At 45.3% G+C, this 25,253-nt stretch overlaps 1 protein-coding gene and 1 non-coding gene across 6 annotated transcripts in view; both read right to left on the reverse strand.

Moving 5' to 3' along the window:
* LOC138467907 (coiled-coil domain-containing protein 102A-like) overlaps positions 1 to 25,253 on the reverse strand; it is a 458,996-nt gene that overhangs the window by 29,155 nt on the left and 404,588 nt on the right. For all 5 annotated transcript variants that reach the window (XM_069608227.1, XM_069608224.1, XM_069608225.1 and 2 more), the window contains one exon: positions 10,980 to 11,106. In XM_069608227.1, the coding sequence (XP_069464328.1) occupies positions 10,980 to 11,106 (127 nt within the window). The remainder of the gene's footprint in view (positions 1 to 10,979; positions 11,107 to 25,253) is intronic.
* On the reverse strand, positions 10,211 to 10,317 carry LOC138468614 (U6 spliceosomal RNA). Its single transcript, XR_011268366.1, has one exon. It is a non-coding gene; the product is annotated as a U6 spliceosomal RNA (small nuclear RNA).

A 25,253-nucleotide genomic window follows, 5' to 3' on the forward strand; every position in this document is an offset into this window, starting at 1 on the left:
AGACTTATATAGGGGAGAGGACCATTCGGAGGAAGTTGAAACCTATCTGGCGGAGGTGAACTTTCCGAAACTGACCACGGAGGAGGCTAAGGAAATAGATGCCCCTAATACAGGAGAGGAGACCTTGATGACGATTCGTAGGTTGCAACTGGGAAAGGCACCGGGCAAGATGTTTATACTGCTGGGTTTTAAAAGGCATTTGCGGGCGTTCTGGTCCTGCACCTGGTCAAATGATTTAATTACATCCTGGAAACTGGTAGGACCCCAAACACGTTTGTCCGGGCTCTTATTACAGTGATACATAAAGAGGGCAGGGACCCCAGGATATGTGGTTCGTATTGCCAGATCTCGCTCCTCAATGTGGACGCAAAGTTATTTGCCTGAGTCCTGGCATCAAGGCTCGACGCGCATATGCCAAGACTGGTGCACCCCGACCAACTGGGTTTCATAAGGGGGAGACAAGGGGCTAACTCGATCCATAAATCCATGCATCAGATCACAGATGCCTGAGGCAGAGTGGGTAACCCCACTCTCTTACCTGTCGATGCAGACAAGGCATTCAACAGAGTGGACTGGTATTTCCTGAAGGCAACCCTGGTTAAGTTTGGAATGGGGTCTAGGTTTCTACGGGGTTTCCTGGCATTGTATTCAGACCCGAAGGCCTGTGTGGCTGATAATGGAAACTTCTCACAGTGGTTTGGGCTGGGATGGGGCACAAGACAGGGCTGCCCTCTTTCACCGCTACTCTTCGCTCTCCCCCTCAGCCCTTGCCCCAGAAACTGTGGGATGAGGGTATTCTCATGGGGGGTGTGGAATATAAATTGGGCTTACATGCCGATGACATCTTATTGAACCTTAGGAACCCTGTAACCTCGGTCCCCATAGTAGTTAAGATAGTGGAAGAATATGGGGTGCTCTCTGGCTTTTCAATCAACAGGGGGAAATCCATTTTGTTCCCACTGGACCAGATGGAGTTGAATGACAGACAGAGATGGGCTGCATTGGGGTTGGGGGTTGAGGTTGAGGTTGAGGGTCGAGGAAGATCAGTTGCATTAGCTAGGTATCAATGTTACGAGGGAGATAGGTGGTCAATATGAAGCAAATTTCCCAAATTTCCCACCACCCTTAGCAGAGTTATTTGAGGATCTAGAGAAATGGAGTAAATGTACGTTGTCCTGGTTGGGGCGGTTGAATACTATAAAGTTGAACTTCCTCCCAAAAATCCTCTAGTTTTTTTAGAGGATCCCGCCTGTTATGTTTCGGGAGGTTAAGAGCTGCCTCCTGAAGTTTGTGTGGCAGGGTAAGAAAGCGAGGGTGGCATACTAGTTTATGGTACCTCCAAAAGAAAAAGGAGGGATGGGCTTTCCGGATATGTACCTGTACTACAAGGCGGCACAACTTAGGATTCTGGTTCCACATCTGAGGGAGAAAAGGGATTGTCAATGGGTTAACTTAGATAACTTTCATCTTAGACTGGCAACGGTAGAATGGATATGGGTGCTGAGAGACACAATTCTGAGGATTAGGGAACATCCCATCCTAGGGGTCATCTGGAAATTATGCCGAAGGGACCGGAGATGAAGGGGGTCATGACCTGGCCCTCTCCTTTGAGTCACCTGTGGGCTCTGGGGGTGAGGGATCGGATCCCTAATCTGGACAGGTTCCAGACTTGGTTCGATGCTGGCCTTACAATGGTTGGTCGCATCGAGAAGAACCAGCGTTGCGATATGGAACATAGCTGAGCAGCACCTACTTGCAACCGTGACTGATGGACAGTTTGATTCTCAGGATTCGCATTTCACTCCTGACGAATGGTAAGCCTTATGCGGTTTGTGCCCCATACGAGAATGAACACGCAGTATGCGGGCCACCAGTCACGTCCTGGTCGGGCGGTTTTAATTAATTGTTTACCAAGCGGGACTCCCTTGTAGCCACATCTCGACTTAATCATCACCTTGGGTTACTTGTAGGGGTCCCCCCACTGGAGGCCCCAGAGACAGATTTGCGCTGACGGCACTGAGCCACAGATGAAAATGCAAATCCCGTGGCACATGGCCAGTTCATTTTTCTAACCATTCTTCCATGACAGCCAATGTAATTTGGGTAACAAAGCTAGTGAGATTTCCGAAAATTTGAACTCCCCAACCTTTTGTTGTACAATAGAAACCCCTTACAAACGGATTGATTTGTCCACTGATTGGACTTTTTGACCACACTCTCATGACTGTTAGCCATATGGCTGACCACAGCTTTGGAGCTAAATTACTGTGGAAAGACGAGGTATTGTTTTTTCTATTAGATGGAGCACCCTGGTAAACTTCGTGGTCATTAGAGTACTTTGTGGACCAGGTTGATAGTCGCAATTAACCCCTAAAAAAGGCCGATTTGTTAGCCTTATAGGACATGAGGATCAATAATTCACACGTGTCCAATCTCTTCCACAGGTGGGAACACGCCGTCTCTGTACGTGATCAAGTGGTGAGGGTCTTCACAGTAGGAAGTAGCTGACTGCCCGTTTGGAGCTTTGGATTGACTCATCTTTTGTTATGGCTGTTAATGGGGAAACAGCCTATACAAATGGCGTCCCTCAATATGAGGGATGCGCTGACAATCACCTTCCCAAAATCACACGAGTATATGAACAAGGCGTCTCCTACCTGGTCTTCGGAGGGTATTCGGAGGAAGGGAGTGATTCACCTGACACCCTCTCTCGGCGCTGATCAATCGGCGCAGAGTGAAGACGCCAGGGAAACCCTCAAGGGGGAGAAAACCCTCGCTGGTGGAGTCCAATGGAGGAGAGGCTGGACGGGACAGGATACAGATGCGTATCTCCATAGAATAGGTTTGGCGTTGTATTCCTTTGTGTTGAATTCAACGTCTCCTTCCCTCAGCTGTCCGTGTTGGCTGAAAATGAGAGGGGAGAGATTATACCTGATAGAAAGGTAAGTGAGAAAGGAAAGTAGGTTCAAGCAAGTGGAACCTACCCTTGGAGTGAGACTGTACGGAGATGCGGAGAGATTGGATCCCACGTGCAGGACGAAGGTAAATATCTATGTGAAAACAGACACGTTGGTAAATGAATGCAGTTTCAAAGAGAGAAAGTATTGCGATGACGGAAGTCTACCTTCCTTCCCGTACCGTAATCCCGACTGGGTGTTGGAACTAGTATCTGAGGGCCAGGACTTGGTTTCCAACCGCAGTGGCAGTCGGGAGGTGTGGTCCGTGTGCGTGCAAGATGTGGGTTGAGCTGTGCAGAGAAAACAGAGGAGAAGGTTAACAAGTGCTAGTGGAGGGAGTATATTATGGAAGACTGATGAGGAATGCTGCCTACTTAAAGTGGAAGGGTCCCGGAGGTTTCCGTGTCGTGTTGAGCTACGAAAGGGCTGGCTCAGGACTTCCGGGGGGTGGATGTGAGGGTTCCTAATGGAAGGGAGTAAAGAATAAAGGCAGTGAGATAAAGTCCTCTTGATATTCGGCGTCCGAGAAATCTAGAAGCGATACTCACGAAGCGTGACTTCTGTGTACAGTAGCAACGCGATGCTGTGATGGATCGGGACCGGAAATACGTTCCTGTGATGAATGGGAGGAGCTTGGTCTGCAGTCTCCCGAAACACTGCCCTGTCCACCGGTAAAACCCGGCCATCTTGGATTGGGGAGATTGTATATTCGAGATACGCCACCAACGGCGCCAGAATGACCATCTGCCAAGAACACTATGATTGTTCGTAACATCTTTTTGGGTCTTATTTTGAATATCATTTGTGGTTTTCTTGTTTGGTACAAAAAACATGGCAAATTGTTCACAGGCAAATTAGTGCCCCTGAAGAATTTCCCTTGATTGTAGTGTATGAGAAGTGTGTGAGGAATGAAACATGTTGAGCTGAATGGGAATTGAGTGGTATGGTAATGAATGAATATTTGAGATTTTAGCACACTTTCGGTTTACAATAATTACTCTAGGCTGACCGATGAGTTTGACTTAATGTTCTGTCAAAGCCTGAAAACCTACTTTAATTTTGGGTTTTTTCCCTGTGCATTCTTTTTTGCCTGATTATGTCTGTTAAATCAACAGAAGATGCAATGTTTATTGATACCCTATGTTTTCTTTTTACATTGTAATTTTATTGATTTGTTAGAATAAAAATTGATATTTTTTTTACTATCTGTGTGGCCTAACATTCGGTTGAGTCCCCCGATGTTAGACAGTTGGTTACTAGACTTCATTTAGCTGTGTTTGGTTTATCTTCTTCCGTTCTGCGAAGAAGAGAGCAGGATAGCTCCCCTCTGAAGTTGAATACTGCTCACCAGCATTTTCATACGTTTCACCTATCCAGGGGTTTTGCTATTGGTGTAGCAGTATAAAATGTATCCCCTTACCTTCCTTTTATGTTAACAGTTATGGGGGAGGGACAGTTAATTTCATTGGTGGACATGGAGAGGGAGTTTGGGATAGGAAAAGTGTTGGTCTTTTCATACCTGCAGCTGAATGGTGAACTTACAGATGATACCTGGAAGGACATGGCACTGTAGTGAGTACAGGACATGTATTGCTTGCCAGTATAAGCAATTAAATTACTCAATAGGTGGCAGTATGATCCAGTGCGCCTCTCCAAGATGTTCCTGGGGGTGAGTTCCCTTTGCTGGCATGAATGTGGGGAGCATGCCGATTATTGGCATATGTGGTGGCGGTGTGACAAGGTTCAAATCTATTGGAATGAAGTCCTCGGGTGGATTAAAATGGTGGAGGGGTCCCCAGAATAAAGACACCGTTACTGGTATTATTTGGTCTGGAATGCAGTGAGGGGGAATACAGCAGTCTACCGCACTTGGCGCATTCTTTCTTGCTGATTGGTAGGGCCTGCTTGGCGATGCATCGGAAAAGAGTGTCCCTGCTGGGTAAGAGGCAATGGATAAATACGGGCAAGAACATATATGGGATGGAAATGATCACAGGGCCAACATGGTAGGGGGCAAACTCTCCGGTGGAATGGGTGGAATTTCGGACCAGATGTATGCCTACAGAGGCGTAATATATGAACTGTGGGGCTTGAAAGTGTGGGGCAGGTGGGGGGAAGAAGGGATCCTGGGAACGTATTTTACATTGTGCAAAGGGGTAAAACGATCTAACTTATAGGGGTGGACAAGACATTTAGGTGGTTATGTTGGACAGACGGCATTGAACTTAATATTTATGGTTTCCCTCGGGTCGGGCGGTAGAGTGGGCAGGTTTCTGGAGTTGGGGGAGTGGGGAAAGGGGTTTATAAGACACACATAGGTGTGAGGTTTTGGTAGGCCAGTATCAAGTTGGTTTTATTTCCGGTTAATGTTCAGTATTTGGCTGTATTGTGTTTTATAATACTGCAAAATGTCAATAAAGTTGAAAATTAAAAAAAAGTACTTGACTTGAATACCGGTTCATACCTTTTAAGAAAAGATTTAAATCCTCTTAAGTCATTTGAACCTCCATAGAGATGTGTGGAGAGTGGATTGAGCCAATTCACTAAATGTCCTAACATTAATTTAATCAAGGAAGCTGGGAGCACAGGATTTGCACAACTGCACAGCCCCCCTGAAATGCACAGGTAACCTTTGTGGATACGTTTTGTTTCCACTCCCTTTGCACATTTGCACAAATAAGGGGTATGTATGCACATTTCAAAGCACATCCCAAATCCACACCCCAAATGCTCTTTAAAATGCACAGAAAATAGTCAAATTTCCCTGCGCCTATTAGGAATAGGTGTGAGGGGATGCGCTATTGTCTTGTATGTATTTACATAGCACCTATACACAGGAAAGTGTTTCAAAGCGCTTAAGGAGGGTGGGAACATGGGAAAAAACAACAGTCGCACAGGTCCCTTGAAATTCTGAGACGATAATAGTCTGCACAGGCTGAGTAAGTGCGTAAGATACATTAAACAGTTCAGACACAGAACATAGTCTATAGTCAATATTCTGTAGTTTTACCAGTGAGATTACAGGGAGAAGACAAGGGAGAACAGACAGAGTATCTTCAGGCACATTGCATTTGGATCGTGCAAGTGAATACAACGGGCACATGGAGAGGGAGGACCAAGTGCACCCAGTCAGCAGAGACTGGGGTAAGTGCAAAGAGAGCCACTCTCTCAGGTTATTTCTAAGTGCAGTGAAGGTGGGTGGGTGTAGAGCCCTAAGGCAAGTGCAAGAGAGGACTGGCAGGGGTGCCCGGAAACGGTAAGACTCTGGTCATTGTGAACCCTGTCATGCATTTTCTTTTAACTGGGACAGCACAGGCATAAAGCGTTGCTGTCCCACTTGCCTTTTCTGTCTCTCAAACAGGGACAGACATTTTTTTTAAACAATTCACAATGATGGGCCATTCCGGGCCATTCATTATGAAATGCGCTACCTGCACCCACTTGAGTGCTGGGAACCTATCGTACATTAGTGTTGGGAGTGTTCTCCCGACATTAATGTATGCAAGGGAGCAAACCAGTGCATTATTAGCCGCCCAGCCTCCTAAAATGCACAGGTCAACATTTCTAAAATGAATGCAAAGAAGCACATCCTATGCGCTTTTCTCAGTTGGGCACATTTTTTGTTTTGGCTATTAGGTGCTGCTGAAAGCGCTACCTTTAAAGCCAAAGCTATTCTCATTAGAATAGGAGCTTTAACATAAGAGCTTGAAATAGGGGCTTTGAATGTAGGTTTCTAGTGCTTTTCAATGCAGCTGACATATGAGGATGGATGTATGTAGTTTGGCTATGTGTCCCGACCCTTCAAGGCCCACCTTCAAGTGAAATCTATATGATTATCCTCCCATTGTCACCCATCTCACCCCAAACCACACCCCTTTTTGCACTCTTTGCCTGCATTTGTATTGTGTGCTAAATGTTAGTCATTTTTACTTCCAAAATGGTGCCACCATATGTTAATAAAAAAGTTATTTCACTTGATTGATGCTTTTAAAAATATGTACTGCATCATTTAAGCTATGTTACATAAGCTAATGTATTTGGTTTTCAAAATAAAGAAGTTTTGGTAAAGATACGTGTTTTGTAAAATGGCTTTCAAATTGTCCATACACTGATTTGTGGGTGGTGTTCGAGTGTCTGGTGATGTGCATGCAGTCAGCACGAGCAGTGATATTGCGCAAGCAGTTGGGCATAGTTACTTGTTTGAGCTGCTGCAGGGCTGTAGGAGAAGCGCTGGAGTTTCGTGGTTTCTTTATTCTTGCTTTTCCTTGTTTGTAAAATGAAATCACAATAGACACAATGTCCGCGTAGTGCCCGCTGTGCGGAGCAGCAGCGCTTTAGGGCCTTGGTAGATATCACAGGCCAGCTGCCGAGGATAATTCTAAAATGAGAATGAGTTGAGCTCTGTACAGTGAGTGATTACAATGCCATTGTCTTTTCTGCACATCACAGCATGGCAAATAGCGCCAGCGCTTTAATTCAATTTACAGAAATGGATTGGAGGCAAAGAAGCCGAAATCCTGTGGAATTCCGCGGCAATGACCCAGAATGATGGCCTTCCTACCTATGCTGATCCGTAGAACAGCCACAATGCACGACTTCAGAATTACACAATCCATGTGCAGCGATAAAAGTGATAAAAGTACAACACACACTGGTCAATAGCACAGACACAAACAGTCCACGTGTTTGTGTTACACGCATAAGCGTTCCCGCTATGGTAGATGCAGGGGGACTCGATTCACAGAGCGTTTTTCAATGGGATTGTCGTTATAAAATGCTTCTGTGAATGAAATCCATAGCCCAGCGTCCTGCGAGAGACAGGCCTTGATTCACAAAGCGCTTGTCAATGGGAAGCCGCAATTAAAAATCGCTTTGTGAATCAAGGCCACAGTCTAACTCTGGCGTCTGTATACATTTTCCCGGGCCTTGCAAGCAGGATTGGGTGGAGCTCACCGGTACATGCCTATGATTTTGGCACGGGCGCCTTCCAGGTGGCAGACAACCCCTGTTCCAGAACACTTAAATACAACAACACATTACAAACAGCCTCGAGTTATTTGTCTGTGGGGTCCTTACTTTGCAGGAAATGTCGGTATTTCAGATATACCAAAAAAGACACACTTCTGAGGAGGAGAGACCAAACACCCTTATCCTTGAAACTAAGGACGCATGCCTGGTTTACTCTGAGGTAATTTATCATTATTTTTATTACTATGGTTACACAAGCAGTATAGTTATTATTAATAGTATACTGATTACATTCCAAGCTCTCCCTAAATAACCAATTCCATATTTTCTTTTGTGAAATGAAAACTGAAAATATGTGCACTGGCATGTAAACATGGCCTTAGATGGAATGCAAGTGCAAAGGGACTTTCACTGGCATTTAGGCAAGGACGGTCAGAATAATGCAAATCTGGACAAAAGGCTGTGCCAGCCCAAGAATAATGCAAATCCTGGACAAAAGGCTGTGCCAGCCCAAATAAGGATGCATGCATCTACTGGCATGTAGAGGGAGAAAGTAAGCACTGGGAAATCAGAAGTACCTTTCTTGCCAGTTCATTGTTAGCACACACAAAGGAAATAATCTAGATGCGTTCGAGGCCTTACAATTCAGGCAACACCACGGATAGAGTGTCAATCAGCCACACTACCTTCCTGCTAGGGATCTGTATGTAGAAAGGCCTGATGACACCAGTCGACAGCACTGAGCGCTCACAAAGTGGGAGCAAATAGCGCTGTTGTCCGCAGAGTGGGCGCAAGGGCACTGGCGCTACTGAACCGAGCCCGCAGGCGGTATAAAAGAGTGAAACCAGTTCTCTACCCCCACCAACCCATACTACCCCCTCTCTTTACTACCATGCACCGCATCCACCCTTTCTACCCTCTCTTGATCGTCTCAACCCCACCCCTCTCTTTACCCCACCACACACCCTATTCCCCTCTCTCTAGCCCCACCCACCCTTTATTACCACATACGCCCACCCTCCCCTCACCATACTCGTTCTCCCTATCCCCTCTCATCCTTCCTGTCACACTCCCACATTGTTACCCTCTCACTCTCACCTTTTCTCGCACATATTTCCTCTTGCTAATCATCGGCACCCTCTATCAACGGCTTACTTCGTTGCTCTATTCCCTTTCTCGTTCTATTGCACACACCCCTTATCAAATCCCCCTTTCAAAATGTGCACTCTCCTTTTTGCTCCCTGGTGCCTATAAATGCATAATGCAAAGAACAACAGTAAAAACACAAACTATTGGCATTGCCAATGCTTGTTATGTCCATCTTGTATAATTTCCTTAGCCACCACTGGTCTAGTATCCTAGAATTCAGTATTACCAAGCAGCCATATTCAAGCCAGACTGGACAATCACATATTTGTATCTATACCAGTGGGTCGAAATCTGGTTGGAAAGTTTCGAGGCTATGCCCCAAATGGTCCAAATCTATCCAGCCTACTTGAACCAGTGTTGGAAGTCAGTGGGAGAGGTCGAGAGTGGTGCTCGTCTACTTTTTTCAGTATTTTTTTTTTTTTACTTGTGTGTAATCGCGTTTGCGATTTTTACAAGGTGAGAGCTGTTCAGTGAACTGTGGCCGAGAGACCAACCGGCAGCCGAGGAAGGCAATGTGTGTGAGCGAGAAGTGTTCAATTCTGCAGGTTAGAAGATAAGTTGATCTTTTTGAAAGCAGTGTCGAGCAGTTTCGCCAAGGTGACGGTCCATTTGATGTTTTCTCTGCCCATCAGCCTGTTCCACCATACAGTCTCTTCAACGACAGGAAGATCCGCGCATAGCGGGAACAGGTACGCTGCTCTTTCCTGTCTCAGCTCTGGACAATGGGCCTCATTAGGACCCAGGCGGTAAGGGGTTTACGGCGGCGTAAACAGCGCCGACCCTTACCGCCTGATTCCGAGGTCCCTTAGCGCCATGGAGGTTTTAACACCTGCTTTTAGCAGGTGTTAAAATCCATGGCGCTAAGGGACCTTGTTGTTAATTACGCCACCGTAATTTACGGTGGCGTAATTAACGCCTTCCCCACTCCTATTATGCCCTATGGGGCAAAAATGGGAATGGGGAAGGGTAAATGGGTTAATGGGGACTTACCGCCCCACTCACCTCGGAATGGGGCGGTAAGTCTGCCAACCACCATGGCGTAAACGTAGTTTACGCCATGGTGGTAAAGGTACGACCCAGGTGGTAACTTACCGCCTGGGTCGTAATGAGGCCCAATGTGTGAGAAGGTGCCTTATGGTTTCAGTTTACGCTTCACGAATTTGCGTGTCATCCTTGCGCAAAGGCCATGCTAATCTTCTCTGTATCATTCTAATTTTAGTATATGTGCTGCCGAAGTGAGCAATTACGTTTTACAGCTCCTATACTTTCATTTTAAAAAGAAACTGTTACGGAATGGTTTCGTTTTAAAATAAAAGTGTAGGAAGAAGTTGAAACTTGCACTTCAGTGCAGTGCACTGGACGTTTCCTTAAACAGCAGGTGCAACTGTTTGGAGGTTTATATTGTGTGTGTGAGGGGGCGTGGCGATGAGGTTTGTGGGGCGTGAGTGCCGGCCAGCAGGGAACATAGTTCCACTACTTCTTTTCGTACACCTCGACCACTGACTTCAACCACCTGTTTCAGACATGCTCGAATCTTTTTTGAGCTGGTTCGCCCCTCCTCAGTTTCTATTTTCCCGATCAATCAAACTGATTCTGTACAGATATTTGACACTTAGGATATCCAGGTTTGAGCTTCTAAAGAAAGTATATACATTTAAATCATAAATACCAATGCATCATCCAAGGGCAATTCACTCCATATCATTGTGCTCATCTTCAGAATTTCATATGAAATGTAAGTAATGTACAAAATGCACAAAAGGATAAGATATGAGCTGCGGACTGCTCTTATGATTGAGTTACTTGCAGGAAATTAAGCAACACAGTTTGATGATGTAATGGCAGAAAAATAAAAAACCTTGGTTTGGTAAATACACATTAAGTATTCTGAGAAGAAATCCTTACAGCTGTTTGTACATATCTTTAAAGCGAATGGTATCCTCGTCCAGGGGGTTTTGTGTCGCAACACACTTTGACACACTGAAGTCCTGCATCACGCCACCATGGCCGGTACAGCATCCGTTACGGAGACCTAAAAAAGCACAATAACAATATTTCAGGTTCTCGCTTTGAACATGTGATATTTCCATAACTTTACTTTTTTACCATCAGTTAGTGTTGAAACTATTCCCCTAGCGTGAGGGGTAAAGTTGTCTGACAGTTTCAATCCAGTTTGTCTTGGAAAAATGTTTTTTTCAAATGCAGTTTCTTAGCCTTACAGGGGTCAGTGTGATTAGGAAGGAAGGTAAAAGAGGTGGTATTTGCCAAAATGTGCATATTTTACCATACACCTCATTAAAAGTTTTTATGGAAATACCTCTCGAGGTGTTCCAGTGAAACCGTAAATGTTTACCTCCATCCCAGTGGTGTAGGTAAACATTTTAAAAGGGCCACAAAAGTGTTGTAAAGTCTTTTTCACTGTACAGGAAATAACAATATGATGGGGATATTGTAATGTCCAATGTCCACCATCTCATCACTTTTTTTTTAATTTAAATTTTAGCCCAGCGAAACCTGATAGTGAACTAGCAAGCCGCCGAACTTTTGCAATTTATGAAGGGGCTTCTGTCCTACAAGGGGTCATTGAGTTGACAGTAGTTTATATATTTCTCTTGAGATCATGTCTTGGTTAAATGTATAGAGTCTAAAAAGTTCACAATTGCGCAAGTCAACCTGATGTTGTGCCCAGCAACCGCATAAAACCACAAATTCTCGATGTCTAGTTCAACAGGAATGAAGTCTCCTAAGTGGCACAGCCGACGTGAGGTTATCGCAGGGCATCCAGTAATTAGATGTTCGATGGAGTCAATTTGGAGGTTGCAAAAGCAGCAAATGTTTCCGTTTGCTTCATTAATGTGTCGTAGAAGTTGCATTTCCGTGGTGTTCAATGCTTTCAAACGAAACCTCAAGAATTGATGGCAATGGTGTCGTGAAGGACAAGTTACCAAATAGTGACATTGAAAATTAAGTTTATGTTCTCCAATTCCTGATCTCAAGAACTTAGGCTTCGTTTTCAGCAAGTCGTAGTTCTGGATCCAGCACCATAAGTCAAATTTCTTTTTTACACATTGAGTTTGGCTAAGCAAATCGGCTAGATTTAAATCAGTGTTGTTTAAAGCTGCTTCCAATAGCTGCTGCCAAGCTTCAAGGAGGCACAGTCGCCCAGAGCCAAAAAGGGTTCAAATATTTTATATGACGGAGTCAGTGGATTCAGCTTCATCTTACGCAGCACCATTAGAGATTTCCACATGACACAGCTGTGCATTGAATTTAATGACAATTCATATCGAAGAGACACCATTGAGATATAAGAGGGTAGGTGCAGTAGCCGACGCCAAAATAGGCCTTCAAGCTTCTGCCAGAACTGGGCATCAATATTCCAGCCCGATTCAGATCCAAAGGTGATGGCGGGTAGGACCTTTTGTGTGTAGAAGATTAGCACAGGTTCAAGCGAGAATTTTCCGTATTGCTTGTTTATTTTTGAAGCTTGAATACTGAATTCAGTCATGCGGTTTGCAAGATCCAACTTCCGATGATGTTCATTGATAGAAGTGTTGAATGTTATTCCAAGGTATCGAATGGAGTTCACCGAACTCAAAGAGATGCCATTAATTTTCCACAAAAAGTCCTTTTGTTTTTTGGTGTCGCCTGCCCCGATGGTCACGATCTTGTTTTTTTCTGTATTTAGTACGAGATCGTTCTTGATGAGATACTCGGGCAGACTTGTTAGGAGACGGTGAAGACCAATCTGCGCAAGATCTAGTAAAACAAGGTTGTAAGTTATGCAACGAATTTCGGTGTTGTTTATCTTAGGTGGGAAGCATTGGACAGATTCCAAATGTTTCGGAAGGTCAGAGATGAACAGTTTGAAGAGTTCGGCTTCCAGGGGACATCCCTGCTTCACCCCCTTATCAGTAGATATTTTCCTCGATAAGTCTCCTTGGTTATTTAAACGAATCCGAATGGTATTAGAGTGCAGCGCCTTGATTGGTTGCAGCAGATTTTGAGGGCAATTCCAGTTTGACATTTTCTGCCAGAGCTTGACGCGATTGACACTGTCAAACCCACCCCGAAGGCCAGGCCAATGAATAGCAGATGTAATTTTATTTTTGCCTTTAGGGTTTCTGATTTCAGTATGTTTAGAATCAGTAGGTTGACTTCTACTCCAACTCCTTTGGTGAAGCCAGTTTGACGGACGTCGTAAATCTCTTCACTCATAGACCACTGTACAAGTCGTTGTCGTAGGAAAGAGGCAAACAGCTTTCCTATCGTATCCAACAAGGCAATCGGGCGATAGTTGTCAGGATCTGCCCGATTGCCTTTCTTGTGTATGGGCACGATAATGGCTTCATGCCAAGATTCTGGAACGGTCCTTTAGGAAGACAGGGAGCAGAACAAGACTTCTATGAAAGCTGACCATTGCGCTTCGTTTTGTTTTAGCATCATGTTGGATATCATATCCGGACCGGCAGCGTGCAAGTTTTTCAAGGCACGTATTGCAGTTATAATGTCGACTTGAGGAATTTGCAGATCCCATGGGGTCACATTGTGTGGTAATTCAGTCAGTGGTTCACTCAAAGGAGTACTGAGTATGTTCACGAAATGAGTCTGCCATGTGGCTGCGTCGATTTCGTTTGACAAATAAGATAAGTAACGTGAATTTCCTGCATTTAAAATTGCCCAAATTTCACGTGAGTTCTTTGAAAGTAACTGTTTCATCATTAGTTACGCTTTGTCTTGTTCGATGATCATTTTTGCAGATTTTAGCCAATTCCTGTATGTTTGGCGTCGTGCTCGAATTGCGCTTTCAAGATTGATGTCACAAGATCTTGTAGGAAGTGACTTTTTCAGTGCTCTTTTGTCTCGACGCATTGTCCTTTTTGCATTTGCTAATAAAGAAGATGAAAGATGCCTATGGGAGATACCCATGACCCTGTCAGCTGATTTAACAGTGATAAAATTAGCCAAGAGTGGGGCATAGTCAACCGACGATCCCTCATTCTGTTTGAAGAGTTGCTGACTCAAGGAGTAAATTTGAGAGTCGTTCATCCGAAGTCGGTTTCCCCCGGCATTCATTGATAACGGGAAGGCATATTTCTTGGCGCATTGTGACCATTCCAAAAAGCAGGAGAAGCACAGCAGGTCGTGGTCGCTATCTGACATCCCACGTACCTATTTCTTCAAGTCTTGGGCAAAGAGGGTTTGGGATACCCAAAAATAGTCAATGATTGAACTCGATTTTGAGTTCGATCAGGTTGCGCACAGTGGTTGGTCGCCTTTCACATTACCATTGACCATTTGGCAATTTCGGTTTTCCAATGCCAAGCTCCACATCTGGCCTCTGGCATTTACCTCATAGATCAATAGAGGAGAAAAGAGATGTGATTTATGGTCAATTTTGAACCATGTGCAGTTTAAATCACCACAGCATATGATAGAAATATTCGAGTACAATGTTATGACCTCATCCATACAACATGTAATGGAATTTAGGAAAACCTTGGTACTGATTTTTCCGTGATTCCAATATCCGTTTATAATTAACAGGTGTTTCCTTGTGGATATGTTGTCATCACCAGTCCGCATCAGGACCATTTGAACAAAGGGGTTTGGACAGCGAGAATTCACGATTGACCAGCAGGGATTGATTTTTATTAATGTCAACAGGCCAGATGACGGTCGTCCTTGTGCACTTTTGATAGCTGGATTCATTAAAGTGACAAAGCCATCCCTTGAAGGAACCTCGCTTAACCAAGTTTCCTGAAGACATATGGCGAAAACATTTTCCAATGAGACATTGAACCTGTTAAAGAGATGAGTGAATCCCCTTGTGTTCCACGATACGAATTCACATGTTTGATCACATATGACTTGTCGTGGCTACTTAGAATTCACTTTGTTCTTCCAGGTGTCGTAAGTGTGGGAAAGACTCCTTTGAGGATTGATATTTGATTGACCAGGATTGGCAGGAGCTTTCATGGCTTTGCGTATCTCACAACGTCTGTCCAAATGAGTGTCGTTAGATGCAGGGCTCGATCCCAATTACTCATGTTTGAGCAAGTGTTAATTGGTTCAAGAGTTAAATCGAAACCAAAAACAAGCAGTTCTTCCGCAGCCTTCAGGATGGTTTTGCGCACTGATGCAGATTCAATGTGAAGTAGTACTTGATTGCAGCATTTCTCCGTCGCATATTCAACTATTTTGATGTCGTCTGATGTAATGGTGCGAAGGGAAGGGATGCAGCTGAAAAGTTTTAGCACGTTTCTGCAGTTCAGGTTTAGATCCACATCCTCCGACTGGAGATTCTGTAGCCGCAGTTTACTGTTTATTGGACCAGACCTTTCAGCTTGGTGAATGCGGGGAATATAGTGCGTTGAATTGTTTTTCTGAACACCCGGTTGTTTTGGGTTCAGTTTTGAGGTTGCTGACGAGTTATGCCCTGGCGATCCTCTCAGTTTTACCACTTGCTTGTTAGCCTGTTCAGCCTGTTTAATGTTTTTTCGTTGGTTTTGAGTCTCTTTTGCAACACGGTTGGTCGCCTGTTCACAACCTGTGGAAAACTCAGGTTGATCATCAGAGTAAGTGGATAAGTTACGGAGGTCAGTGACAGATCCAATTGACCCTTCTATAGACCCATCGACTTCCAAATCAATTCTGCGTCATTTGTGAGAGGGTACGGTTAGTGGACGTCATTCAGACGATGTGGAAACTTCAGAGTTGGTGATTATGGGGGCCAAGGAGGTTCACGTACCTTTTCTACTAAACAACCCAGTTTGAGTTAATGGGCCCATGTTTCTGATGAATTGTCTTTGTTTCGTTGATCCTTGTGCTCTTTTTGAAACTGGGATTCCTTTGCGTGGTGGTTGCTTCAGAAAAGTTTTTTTTTTCTGTACAGTTGTTTTAGAGTCGTGAGGCGTGAGTGATATGATTGATTTTGCAGCGCCTTCAAAAATTCCAAAAGACGCCAGTTGAGTTTCCAAGTTGTTAGGCATATTTTTGCACGGATTCTGTTGTGTAGCCTGGCTAGGCTGATCAACAGATTCAACTGTCGGATTGTTCTCATTCAAGGAAGAATTGTCTGATATTTTTTGTGGGTGCTCAGGGCTGTTTTGAGTAATAGCCAGATTTCCAACGGCTATTGAAGGGCTTCCCTCAGCCACGTCATCTGAGTGAGTTGTTTGGTTTCAGTATTTGGCGTGGCTTTTGACTTCACATTCTTCGTGCTTGGTCCAGAGACATATTGTTAATGGTTAGATTTCTTCGTTCTTTTGGACTCAGCAGAGGTTGGATCGTGAGCCAATGGAATTGGCATTTTTTGGAGCGTCCCAACAGATGAGTGACGCATCCATTTGACAGCCTCGAGCAGGCCTTCTGTCAGGGTGTCATTCTGGCAGTGATGTCGCGCTGCTAAGTCATTCAGCCTTTCTTGCCAGCGAGTGGTTTGATCTGCTTCACGTAGGAGTTTTCTCTGCAGGAAGAGATTCACAGTTTCAAAGTTTTCCATTTTTTCTTTTAGGTTACAAATTAGTGAGGTCTGATCTTTTACGGCATCAAGAAGTGATTCGTACATCTTCAAAAATGGTAACAACGTAGTTGATGATGCTGCAAGGACGTTATTATAAATCTGCATGGCTGCGGCTGAGGAGAGGCTGGGTTTGGCACTAAAGCCAGGGTTCTCGGTTGTGGACGAGTGCTGGTGCCTGTCTCAGAGTGAGAATCGCCTATTACTTTTATGGCTGGCATTGCACAGGAGGCACTCGTTGGATTTAAAAGCATCGATCGCGGTCCTACTGGTCGCGGGGTGCCTGAAGACGCCTTGCTATTTTGCAGTGTTTTGGATTTACGACGAGTATCCTGCTGTGGGGCAACGTCGAGCATGCATGTACCAGGTACCTCAGACGTTGTGTTGGTTAATTCAGATGAGAAGTTGCGCGTTGCATTTGATTTCGAGATGACAATGAGCCTTTTTTCAGGGTCCTGAAGGCCATGGTGCGTGTTGTTAATCAGGGCATGTTCAGGTGATCGAGACTTGTTTCTACTTGGCAACCTCCCTAGACCGACAGTCATATGGGAGGCAAAATTTGTCGGTAGCTCATCTGTTGTCGTTGGCTTGTTTGAGTTCGCATCAGGCTTTTTATGCGCTGTGATGCAAGGCTTGGACAGAGATTGTGGCCGGTAAGGGCTGATTTTTTCTAGACTCAATGTCAGTGGTAAGAGCTGTTTTTGGGGGTAACTCCATCGTTACAGCGATTATTTGTTTGGTTGGAGTATTTTTGTGGGGATCGAGCGTAATTGCATCCTCGTCTTGGGAAGCTTCCATTAGCTCTGCATCAGTACATTCGAAAGGGGAAAAAACACATCAGTGGTTTCAGGGGTAGAAATTGGCTTCTCTCTCGCTTGACGTGATTAACGTGGGAAAGGGAAGGGGAGATCTAAGCGGGACAAGTGATAAGTCATTCAGTGTGAGAGGTTTAAAGTGTTGTTGCTTGTTCTCTGGTCCCGCATCCTCCACAATTTCCTCAGTTACGGTAGTATCGAGGGAAATCACCTCGCTCGAGTGTGTGCCTGCATCGGCTCCGGACAGGTCGGTTTCATTCGCCGAGTTGTCCGCCTGGTTGCACGGCTGTTGCGAAGCTAAAGGCTCCTCTCCACGAGGTCCTGACTTTGCCGTGGGTGCCGTTGCGACGGCATTCCCCGAGGTCGCCGCAGGAGCAGAGGTGACATTGGGCATAACAGAGGCAGGCTCAAGCAAAGGGGGAGAAATGTCAAGAGTTGTTTGCTTTAAGACGCTTACCTTCACTGTTTTAGTGACTGTATCAGATATCAAGGCAGTCCATGGGTTCTGCATTCGGTTTTGTTATAGCGTTTTTCTCTGTGTCGCGGGGACCCTCGTGGCCAGTATTTGCAGTCATTGCGGTCTGAGGCGGACTGGGGCAGACTGGGACTCTGCTCTTTGACTCCGCGCCACGCTCCACGCGAGATTAGAGTTTTTTAACTCCTTGGCAATAGATACAGAAACAGGACTTGCTGGTCGTGCAGCTCCTCTAACACCAACAGAACAGGGAGACTGGGGCAGACTGGGACTCTGCTCCTTGACTCTGCGCCACGCTCCACGCGAGATTAGAGTTTTTAAACTCCTTGGCAATAGACACAGAAACAGGACTTGCTGGTCGTGTAGCTCCTCTAACACCAACAGAACAGGGAGACTGGGGCAGACTGGGACTCTGCTCCTTGACTCCGCGCCATGCTCCGCGCGAGATTAGAGTTTTTAAACTCCTTGGCAATAGACACAGAAACAGGACTTGCTGGGCGTGCAGCTCCTCTAACACCAAAAGAACAGGGAGACTGGGGCAGACTGGGACTCTGCTCCTTGACTCCGCGCCATGCTCTGTGCGATATTAGAGTTTTTAAACTCCTTGGCAATAGACACAGAAACAGGACTTGCTGGTTGTGCAGCTCCTCTAACACCAACAGCACAGGGAGACTGGGGCAGACTGGGACTCTGCTCCTTGACTCCGCGCCACGCTCCACGCGAGATTAGAGTTTTTAAACTCCTTGGCAATAGACACAGAAACAGGACTTGCTGGTCGTGTAGCTCCTCTAACACCAACAGAACAGGGAGACTGGGGCAGACTGGGACTCTGCTCCTTGACTCCCCGACGCGCTGCGCGCGAGATTAGAGTTTTTAAACTCCTTGGCAATAGACACAGAAACAGGACTTGCTGGTCGTGCAGCTCCTCTAACACCAACAGAACAGGGAGACTGGGGCAGACTGGGACTCTGCTCCTTGACTCCGCGCCATCACTTTACTGTTGTAATGAATAATAGGGCCAGAATTGACCCTTTTGTGCATAAAAAATTTAAATCAGCACCCTGCTTGGGGGAGCCAGCCAATCAGGTGGCTAGGAATGCGGGCTGAAACCGGTGATGTCATCCCGTGTTGAAAGCCAGCTGATGGCCAGTTCCCTCAGCCACCTTCTTCCTCCCACATTCTGTCCCCTTTTTCTTTTCTTTTTAAAATATTTCATCCTACCCACTTACATCTTTGCTGGGGCGGCGTGCGCCATCGCTGCACCCGCTCCTTGCCACTGCCCCTGATTGCCTCTATGGAAAGGGAGGAGGTGCTCCTTATGATATCTTAGAACAGTATTTTCTTTCCGTCAACGTGAAAGGCGACCCGTGAGGCAACCCGTTCACGGGAAGAAAATACTTTTAATTAGCCCCGTCCCAGCCCAAGGGATGGGTGCTAATGGTGTTAAGCACCCGTTCCAAGGGCTGGAAAGGGTGTTTAACTTCACATTAGTGGTATAAGTTACTGAAGTTCATTATACATTTCCATCTTAAATATGAGGGTGAAAATGTATTCAAAAGAATGTACAATATGTACCAAGTAATTTTTATTTTTTTAAACAATTTTTATTTTTATCAAACCACACACCAAACATTACAGCACTTTCGGATGATCATAGTCCGAATCAAAACATCACTTTACACAATGTCATCCCTCGTCTCCCTCCCTCCCTCCCCACAAACTTGAGTCGTCTCCTCCACGCCATCTACCTGGGATCTATCGGGTTTCTCAGTATTTGTCCACTCTTGTGTGTCTTCCGTTTCAAGATTGACCTGGTGGGGGTTTGTCATTATGGTCACCAGTTGCCTCCAGGCTATCAGAGAGCCCACTTCCTCTTCTCCACCTCTAGTAACAGCTTCATACCACACCACGGTTTCCGCTTCTGCCCATTTCAAGAGGTCTGCCCACCATGTCTCCACCCTGGGCCGCTGGGGCGCCTTCCATCCCATGGCTATTCTACGCTTGGCTATGATATAGGCCAGGTCCTTCATCTTACTGACGTGTTTTGAATTACGTGGTCTAGGGAAACACCAGAGCATGCATGCCCAGGCAGACCCCACGTCGAGCACCACCCCTCCCCTGGCCACTTTCATCTTTATTTCTTCCCAGAATCTCTGCACCTCAGGACAAGCCCAGAACATATGCAACAATCCTGCTTCTATCTCCTCACACTTGGGGCATTTCTGTGTGGTCGAGCCTCCGAACCTGGCTATTCTCTCTGGGGTCAGATAAGCTCTGTGGAAGATATATAGCTGTATCTGCTGGAGTCTATCATTCCGGGATACCTTCTTGTGGTATCTCTGGACTCTATCCCACTGTCCCTCTGTCATGGGTTCCCCCATCTCTTCTTCCCAGTCATGCCTCAGTTGCAGCAGCTCCTTCCCTGCTTTAGCACTCAGGAGCTCATATATCCGGAATATTTTGTGCCCTCCCTCTGAGATATCATACATTGATTCTAGGGTGGGCTCAGGTTCTTCCGCTAACACAGTCTCAGGCCACCTCTCCCTCACCCGTTTCATGAGCCTGGTGTAAGTAATATATTGGCCTTTATGCACCCCTGTCTCCTCATGCAGCCTCTGGAATTCTAGTGCCTCCCCCTCCTGCCATATATCTCCGAGGGTGGCTAGACCCACTGGTTCCCAATATCTACGGACCCTTTTGAACAGTTGAGAATCTTCCCCACATAGCGCCTCCAGTGGGACCTGTTGAGAGTGCGGGTCTGGGTCGCCCACAGTCCTTCATGCTCTGCGCCAGACTTCCCAGCCCAACACCAAAAGACTCCCCATCCCTACCATTTTATTTTTATGCAACCACACTGTCTCTCCAAGGAAGTATGGGGCTGTGTCACCTCTCAGGAGCCTTGCCTCAGCCGAGTCCTCTGCAGCGAGTCACCTAGCTACATACGTCAGCTGTCCCGCTAAATAGTACAGTTCAAAGTTCGGCAGGTTTATGCCCCCCCCTATCACACGCATTTTGTAGTTTCCACAGCGCCACCCTATTTCTGGAGCTGTGCCATATGAAGCCCCTGCACAGGCCGTGAAGTCTCACAAAAAAGCGTCTGGGGATCAAATACGGGACATTCACAAAAAAATGCAGGAGTCTGGGCAATACCACCATTTTGAGCAGTGCTGCTCTTCCCATCATGGCGAGGGGTAATCTAGACCAGAACACCATACTGTTTTTGATTCCATCCACTGCCTTTTCCGTATTATGTTTGTGCTCAAAGCTATGGTAGATGTGTACGCCCAGATATCTGAACGTCTCAGTCTGCCAAGGTATCTGCAGAATGGGAAGCTTTTCCAATGGGATCCCCTTATATCTGCCCAAGGGGAACAAGCTGGACTTTCCAGGGTTCACCGATATGCCCGAGAGAGTGGCATACCGATCCATCACCTCCAGCACATATTGCAGGTTTTCCTCCGGGTAGCACAAATAAAGGAGCATATCATCTGCATATAGAGATATTAGGTGTATTCCTCCTGTCGTACTGATCCCCACCTCCCCGTATTGGTGCCTCAGGTAAATTGCCAGGGGCTCCAATGCCAGAATATATAACATGGGTGACCAGGGACAACCTTGTCTGTTACCTCTGCTGAGTTGCCATTTATCTGAAATGACTGTTCCTGTTTTCACTCTCGTTATCGGGGAACTATAGAACAGCCGGGCCCACCCTGTGTATCCAGGTCCCATCACGTATCCTTTTAAAGTTGCCAGCAACCACGGCCACCGCACTGAATCAAAGGCTTTAACCGCGTCCAGGGACATGATAGCTAGCTCGCCCGTGCCTCCATCGGCCTGATCAATGATATGGTGCAGCCTCCTGTGGTTGTCTGTTATATTTCTACCGGGGACGTAGCCTATTTGATCTGGATGTATCAACTTGCCTATTACTCTCTTAAGTCTGTTGGCCAGCACCGCTGTGAGAATCTTACTATCCTGGTTGAGCATAGACAAGGGCCTGTAAGACACACACTCCACCTCCGATTTGCCCGGTTTTAGGAGCAGGATGATCACAGCCTCCCGGAGGGACGCTGGTAATTCCCCTCGCTCATAAGCATCGTTGAACATGGCTAGCAGCGGCTGGAGTAACTCCTGCTTGTATGTTTTGTAAAACTCACTGGGTAGCCCGTCCGATCCGGGCGCTTTACATGTGGGCAAGTGTTGAATCACCGCGTCCAATTCGTCCACAGTGATTGGGGCCTCTAGCTCTGCTCGTTCCAGGTCATCCAAGGTGGGCAAACCCATGTCATCTATTGTTTACTGTATTTCTTGGCTCATGTCCTTTCCTATATCCTCATATAGTCGTTTATAATATTTGTGGAACTCCTTGTTTACCCCTTCCTGTGTGTTACGTATTTGGCCTTCCACATCTCTTACCTCTCTGATCACTGCACGTGGGTTCTCGTTCTTGTATAGCAATGCCAGTAACCTACCTGGATCCTCTCGGGTGGTCCCCCCCTCTGCAACAGGTCCTCTAGCTCTCTTTCTGTTTCCTGTAATTCCCGTTCGATACCACCTTGGAGCCCTTTGGATTTGGATATAGCTACCCCATGCACCACCACCTTAAATGCCTCCCGGACTGTTCCCATGGAGCTTACGCTGCCCGTGTTGATTTCGAAGTATTCTTCGATAGCCTTCCTCAGATCCTCACGAAATCCTGCATCCTGTAGAGCCTCAGCTCTAAGCCTCCACGTCGGGATTCGCGCTTTGGGAGGTTGGTGTTGCCAATCTATGATGACCAAAGGTGAATGGTCGGAGAGTACCCGGGCCTTGTATTCCGCTCCCACCATCTCTCCCGCTATCTCGGTGGCAACAAACACATAATCCAGTCTCGTTTGAAGGTCATGTGGTGCTGCGTAATGCGAGTACTGCCTGTCCTGTGGGTGCAACCGTCTCCACACATCTTCTAGACCGAAGTTCCAGGGGTAGGCTGCTCAAGGTGCTAGCAGGGAAACTGGTGTGCATGGGGAGCAAAGGCTGTCTGATATATTTCGGTCCTGCGTGCCCCCCAACCCGAGGCTGGTGCCACCTATTGGTTGGAGGTATGCCGCTGATGAAGAAATGAATATTGGCTGGAGCCCACATACTTCATATGTTCGGCAGTAATACTTGTAGGATATTCTGGGAAATAATTCATGAAATGGAAAACATCCACAGTAGGCTACAAACAAACATCATAAAGTAAACCTTATGGGGGGAATATTATGGCAAGAAATGTGGAACTCCGTCTTTGGAAACAATAGAATTCGATTACTATAAATTACCTAATTGGGAAGGAAGTTTGGATTGAAAGACATTAGAGTGTAAAATTTTAGGCTTCAGTAATTCACGTGCCAGTGGCCCCGACGGCTCTCGCATTTTATTTTAAAGGTAGACCCTTTATTTTGGGCAGAATTGCTCCTCCCTCTATTTAGACAAATGTGTTATGAAAAAGGTCTTCCAGCAAGCTGGCCTTTGAGATACCTCGTTCCCATATTCAAAAAAGGGGACCGTACGAAACCGCAGGATTACAGACTGATTGCCTTGCTAGTTATAGTTAGCACATTATTTGCCTCCTTTGCTCTATATGAATTAGAAAGCTGGATTCAGGAAAATAATAGGCTCTCCAGATTTTAAACAGGATTTCGAAAAGATCTAGGGACCTCCTTTAATGGACTCATCTTAAAACTACTAATTGACCAGGCAAGGAGTAAAGTAGGAACCCCTCTTTTTGCAGTCTACATAAACCTCAGCCCAGCTTTCAATTCAAACTGTGTAAAAGGGGATTCCCAGAGAGTATGGAAAATGATTATGTTGCTACACACAAATTCAGAAATATTGATCTGCCTCAATACAGAGGGAGCCTTCTTGAGGAAAGTTACTACCAGAGTAGGTTTAAGGCAGGGGTTTGTTCTTGCCTCTGCCCTTTCAATATATATATGTATATATTTCCAATCTTATCAAGACACTAGCCAAAGTTAGATATTTTCCCCCTAGTCTTCGGTCCCTACACATTTGATTCCACTCAAGTTGGCTTGCAAGGAACATTAAACACAATGGTTAATTACACTCAAGACAATCAATTATACATTAAAGCAAATACATTTGCAATTATGATCTTTAAAAATAACAAACAAGCAAGTTTAACTGGTATGTGGCAGAGAGACGATTCATTGTTGCTCAATATCTAATGTATTTTGGGTAGCTCATCTACGAGAAACCTGGTAGTAATTTAAATCTGGAAAGATTGAGAACAAAGCTAAGTACATTAATAGCTGCAATGGAGAGAGTAAAAAAAAATTGCATGCTCTCATTGGTTCCAGTACTTAATTTCTACGACTTAAAAGTGGTACCCACCACTCTATATGGCCTTCAATATAAGGATTTAAATAAGCTAAAAGGGTTAGTCTGGAAAAGGGTATACATTCTACCCATGAGTATGCCACTTGTTCCTATTAGGTTAGAACTAGGGCTAGAATTGTTACACTCAAAGGTTAAGACAAAAAGGCTGATGTAGTTCCATAAGAGTCTTTCTCCTTGGAAAAATTATTTGTATGAAGCCCTATATCAAATTTCAATGAAGTGCGAATCCGTGGTACTTAACAGTTTCGCTAATGAATGTGTACACTTTTTTAAAAGGTTTGGGTTTGGATGACGAGTATGCAGTCAGTTATCCGGGTAAAGTCCAGTATAAACCTAAAAATTCAAGATTGACTAGAACAAAATGAATCTTCAGCAAATAGGTACTATTTAAAGAGTAAAAGAATATTTTTAGGCAGAGACGTTTCACCAAAATATGTAGAAATCTTACCAGATGATAATTTAAGAACAATGTTCATACTTTTCTGATTTAACCTGCTGTGTGTGAACCATAAGGATATATGATATGATTTTAATTTTGTAATAATTGAGCTTTATTTTATTGATGAACATGAATTGTTTGATGAATTGTTGTTTTTAAGTATAAAGTTTGATATAAACAATGTATACTTAACAATAATAATAGAAAAATAGACATCTTCGGGACACAAAGACAATGCACACACGATAGTGTGGTGCCACTCAGGTTTAGACCAGGGGCTAGGGACATTTTTTGCTCAGACTTGGAGAGAGGTTTGGGGAGTAGCAGACATGCCAAAACTGAGTAAAACATGATCACCCTGGACAAGGAGGTTGTACACATCAAGAGAAAGTGTCACATACATTACAGGGCTTTAACTTCAACCGATGGCTGGGGAGCTGGGGAGCAATGGAGGAGCAGATGACACTAGGTGTCATGAAGACTCCACAGAACTTGAGGTCCTCCCTGGAGCAGAAGATAGAGGGGGTGGGCACTGAGATTAACATAC

Source organism: Ambystoma mexicanum, chromosome 4q, assembly GCF_040938575.1.
Source record: "Ambystoma mexicanum isolate Mex_15411 chromosome 4q, UKY_AmexF1_1, whole genome shotgun sequence".
Taxonomy (NCBI): Eukaryota; Metazoa; Chordata; class Amphibia; order Caudata; family Ambystomatidae; genus Ambystoma; species Ambystoma mexicanum.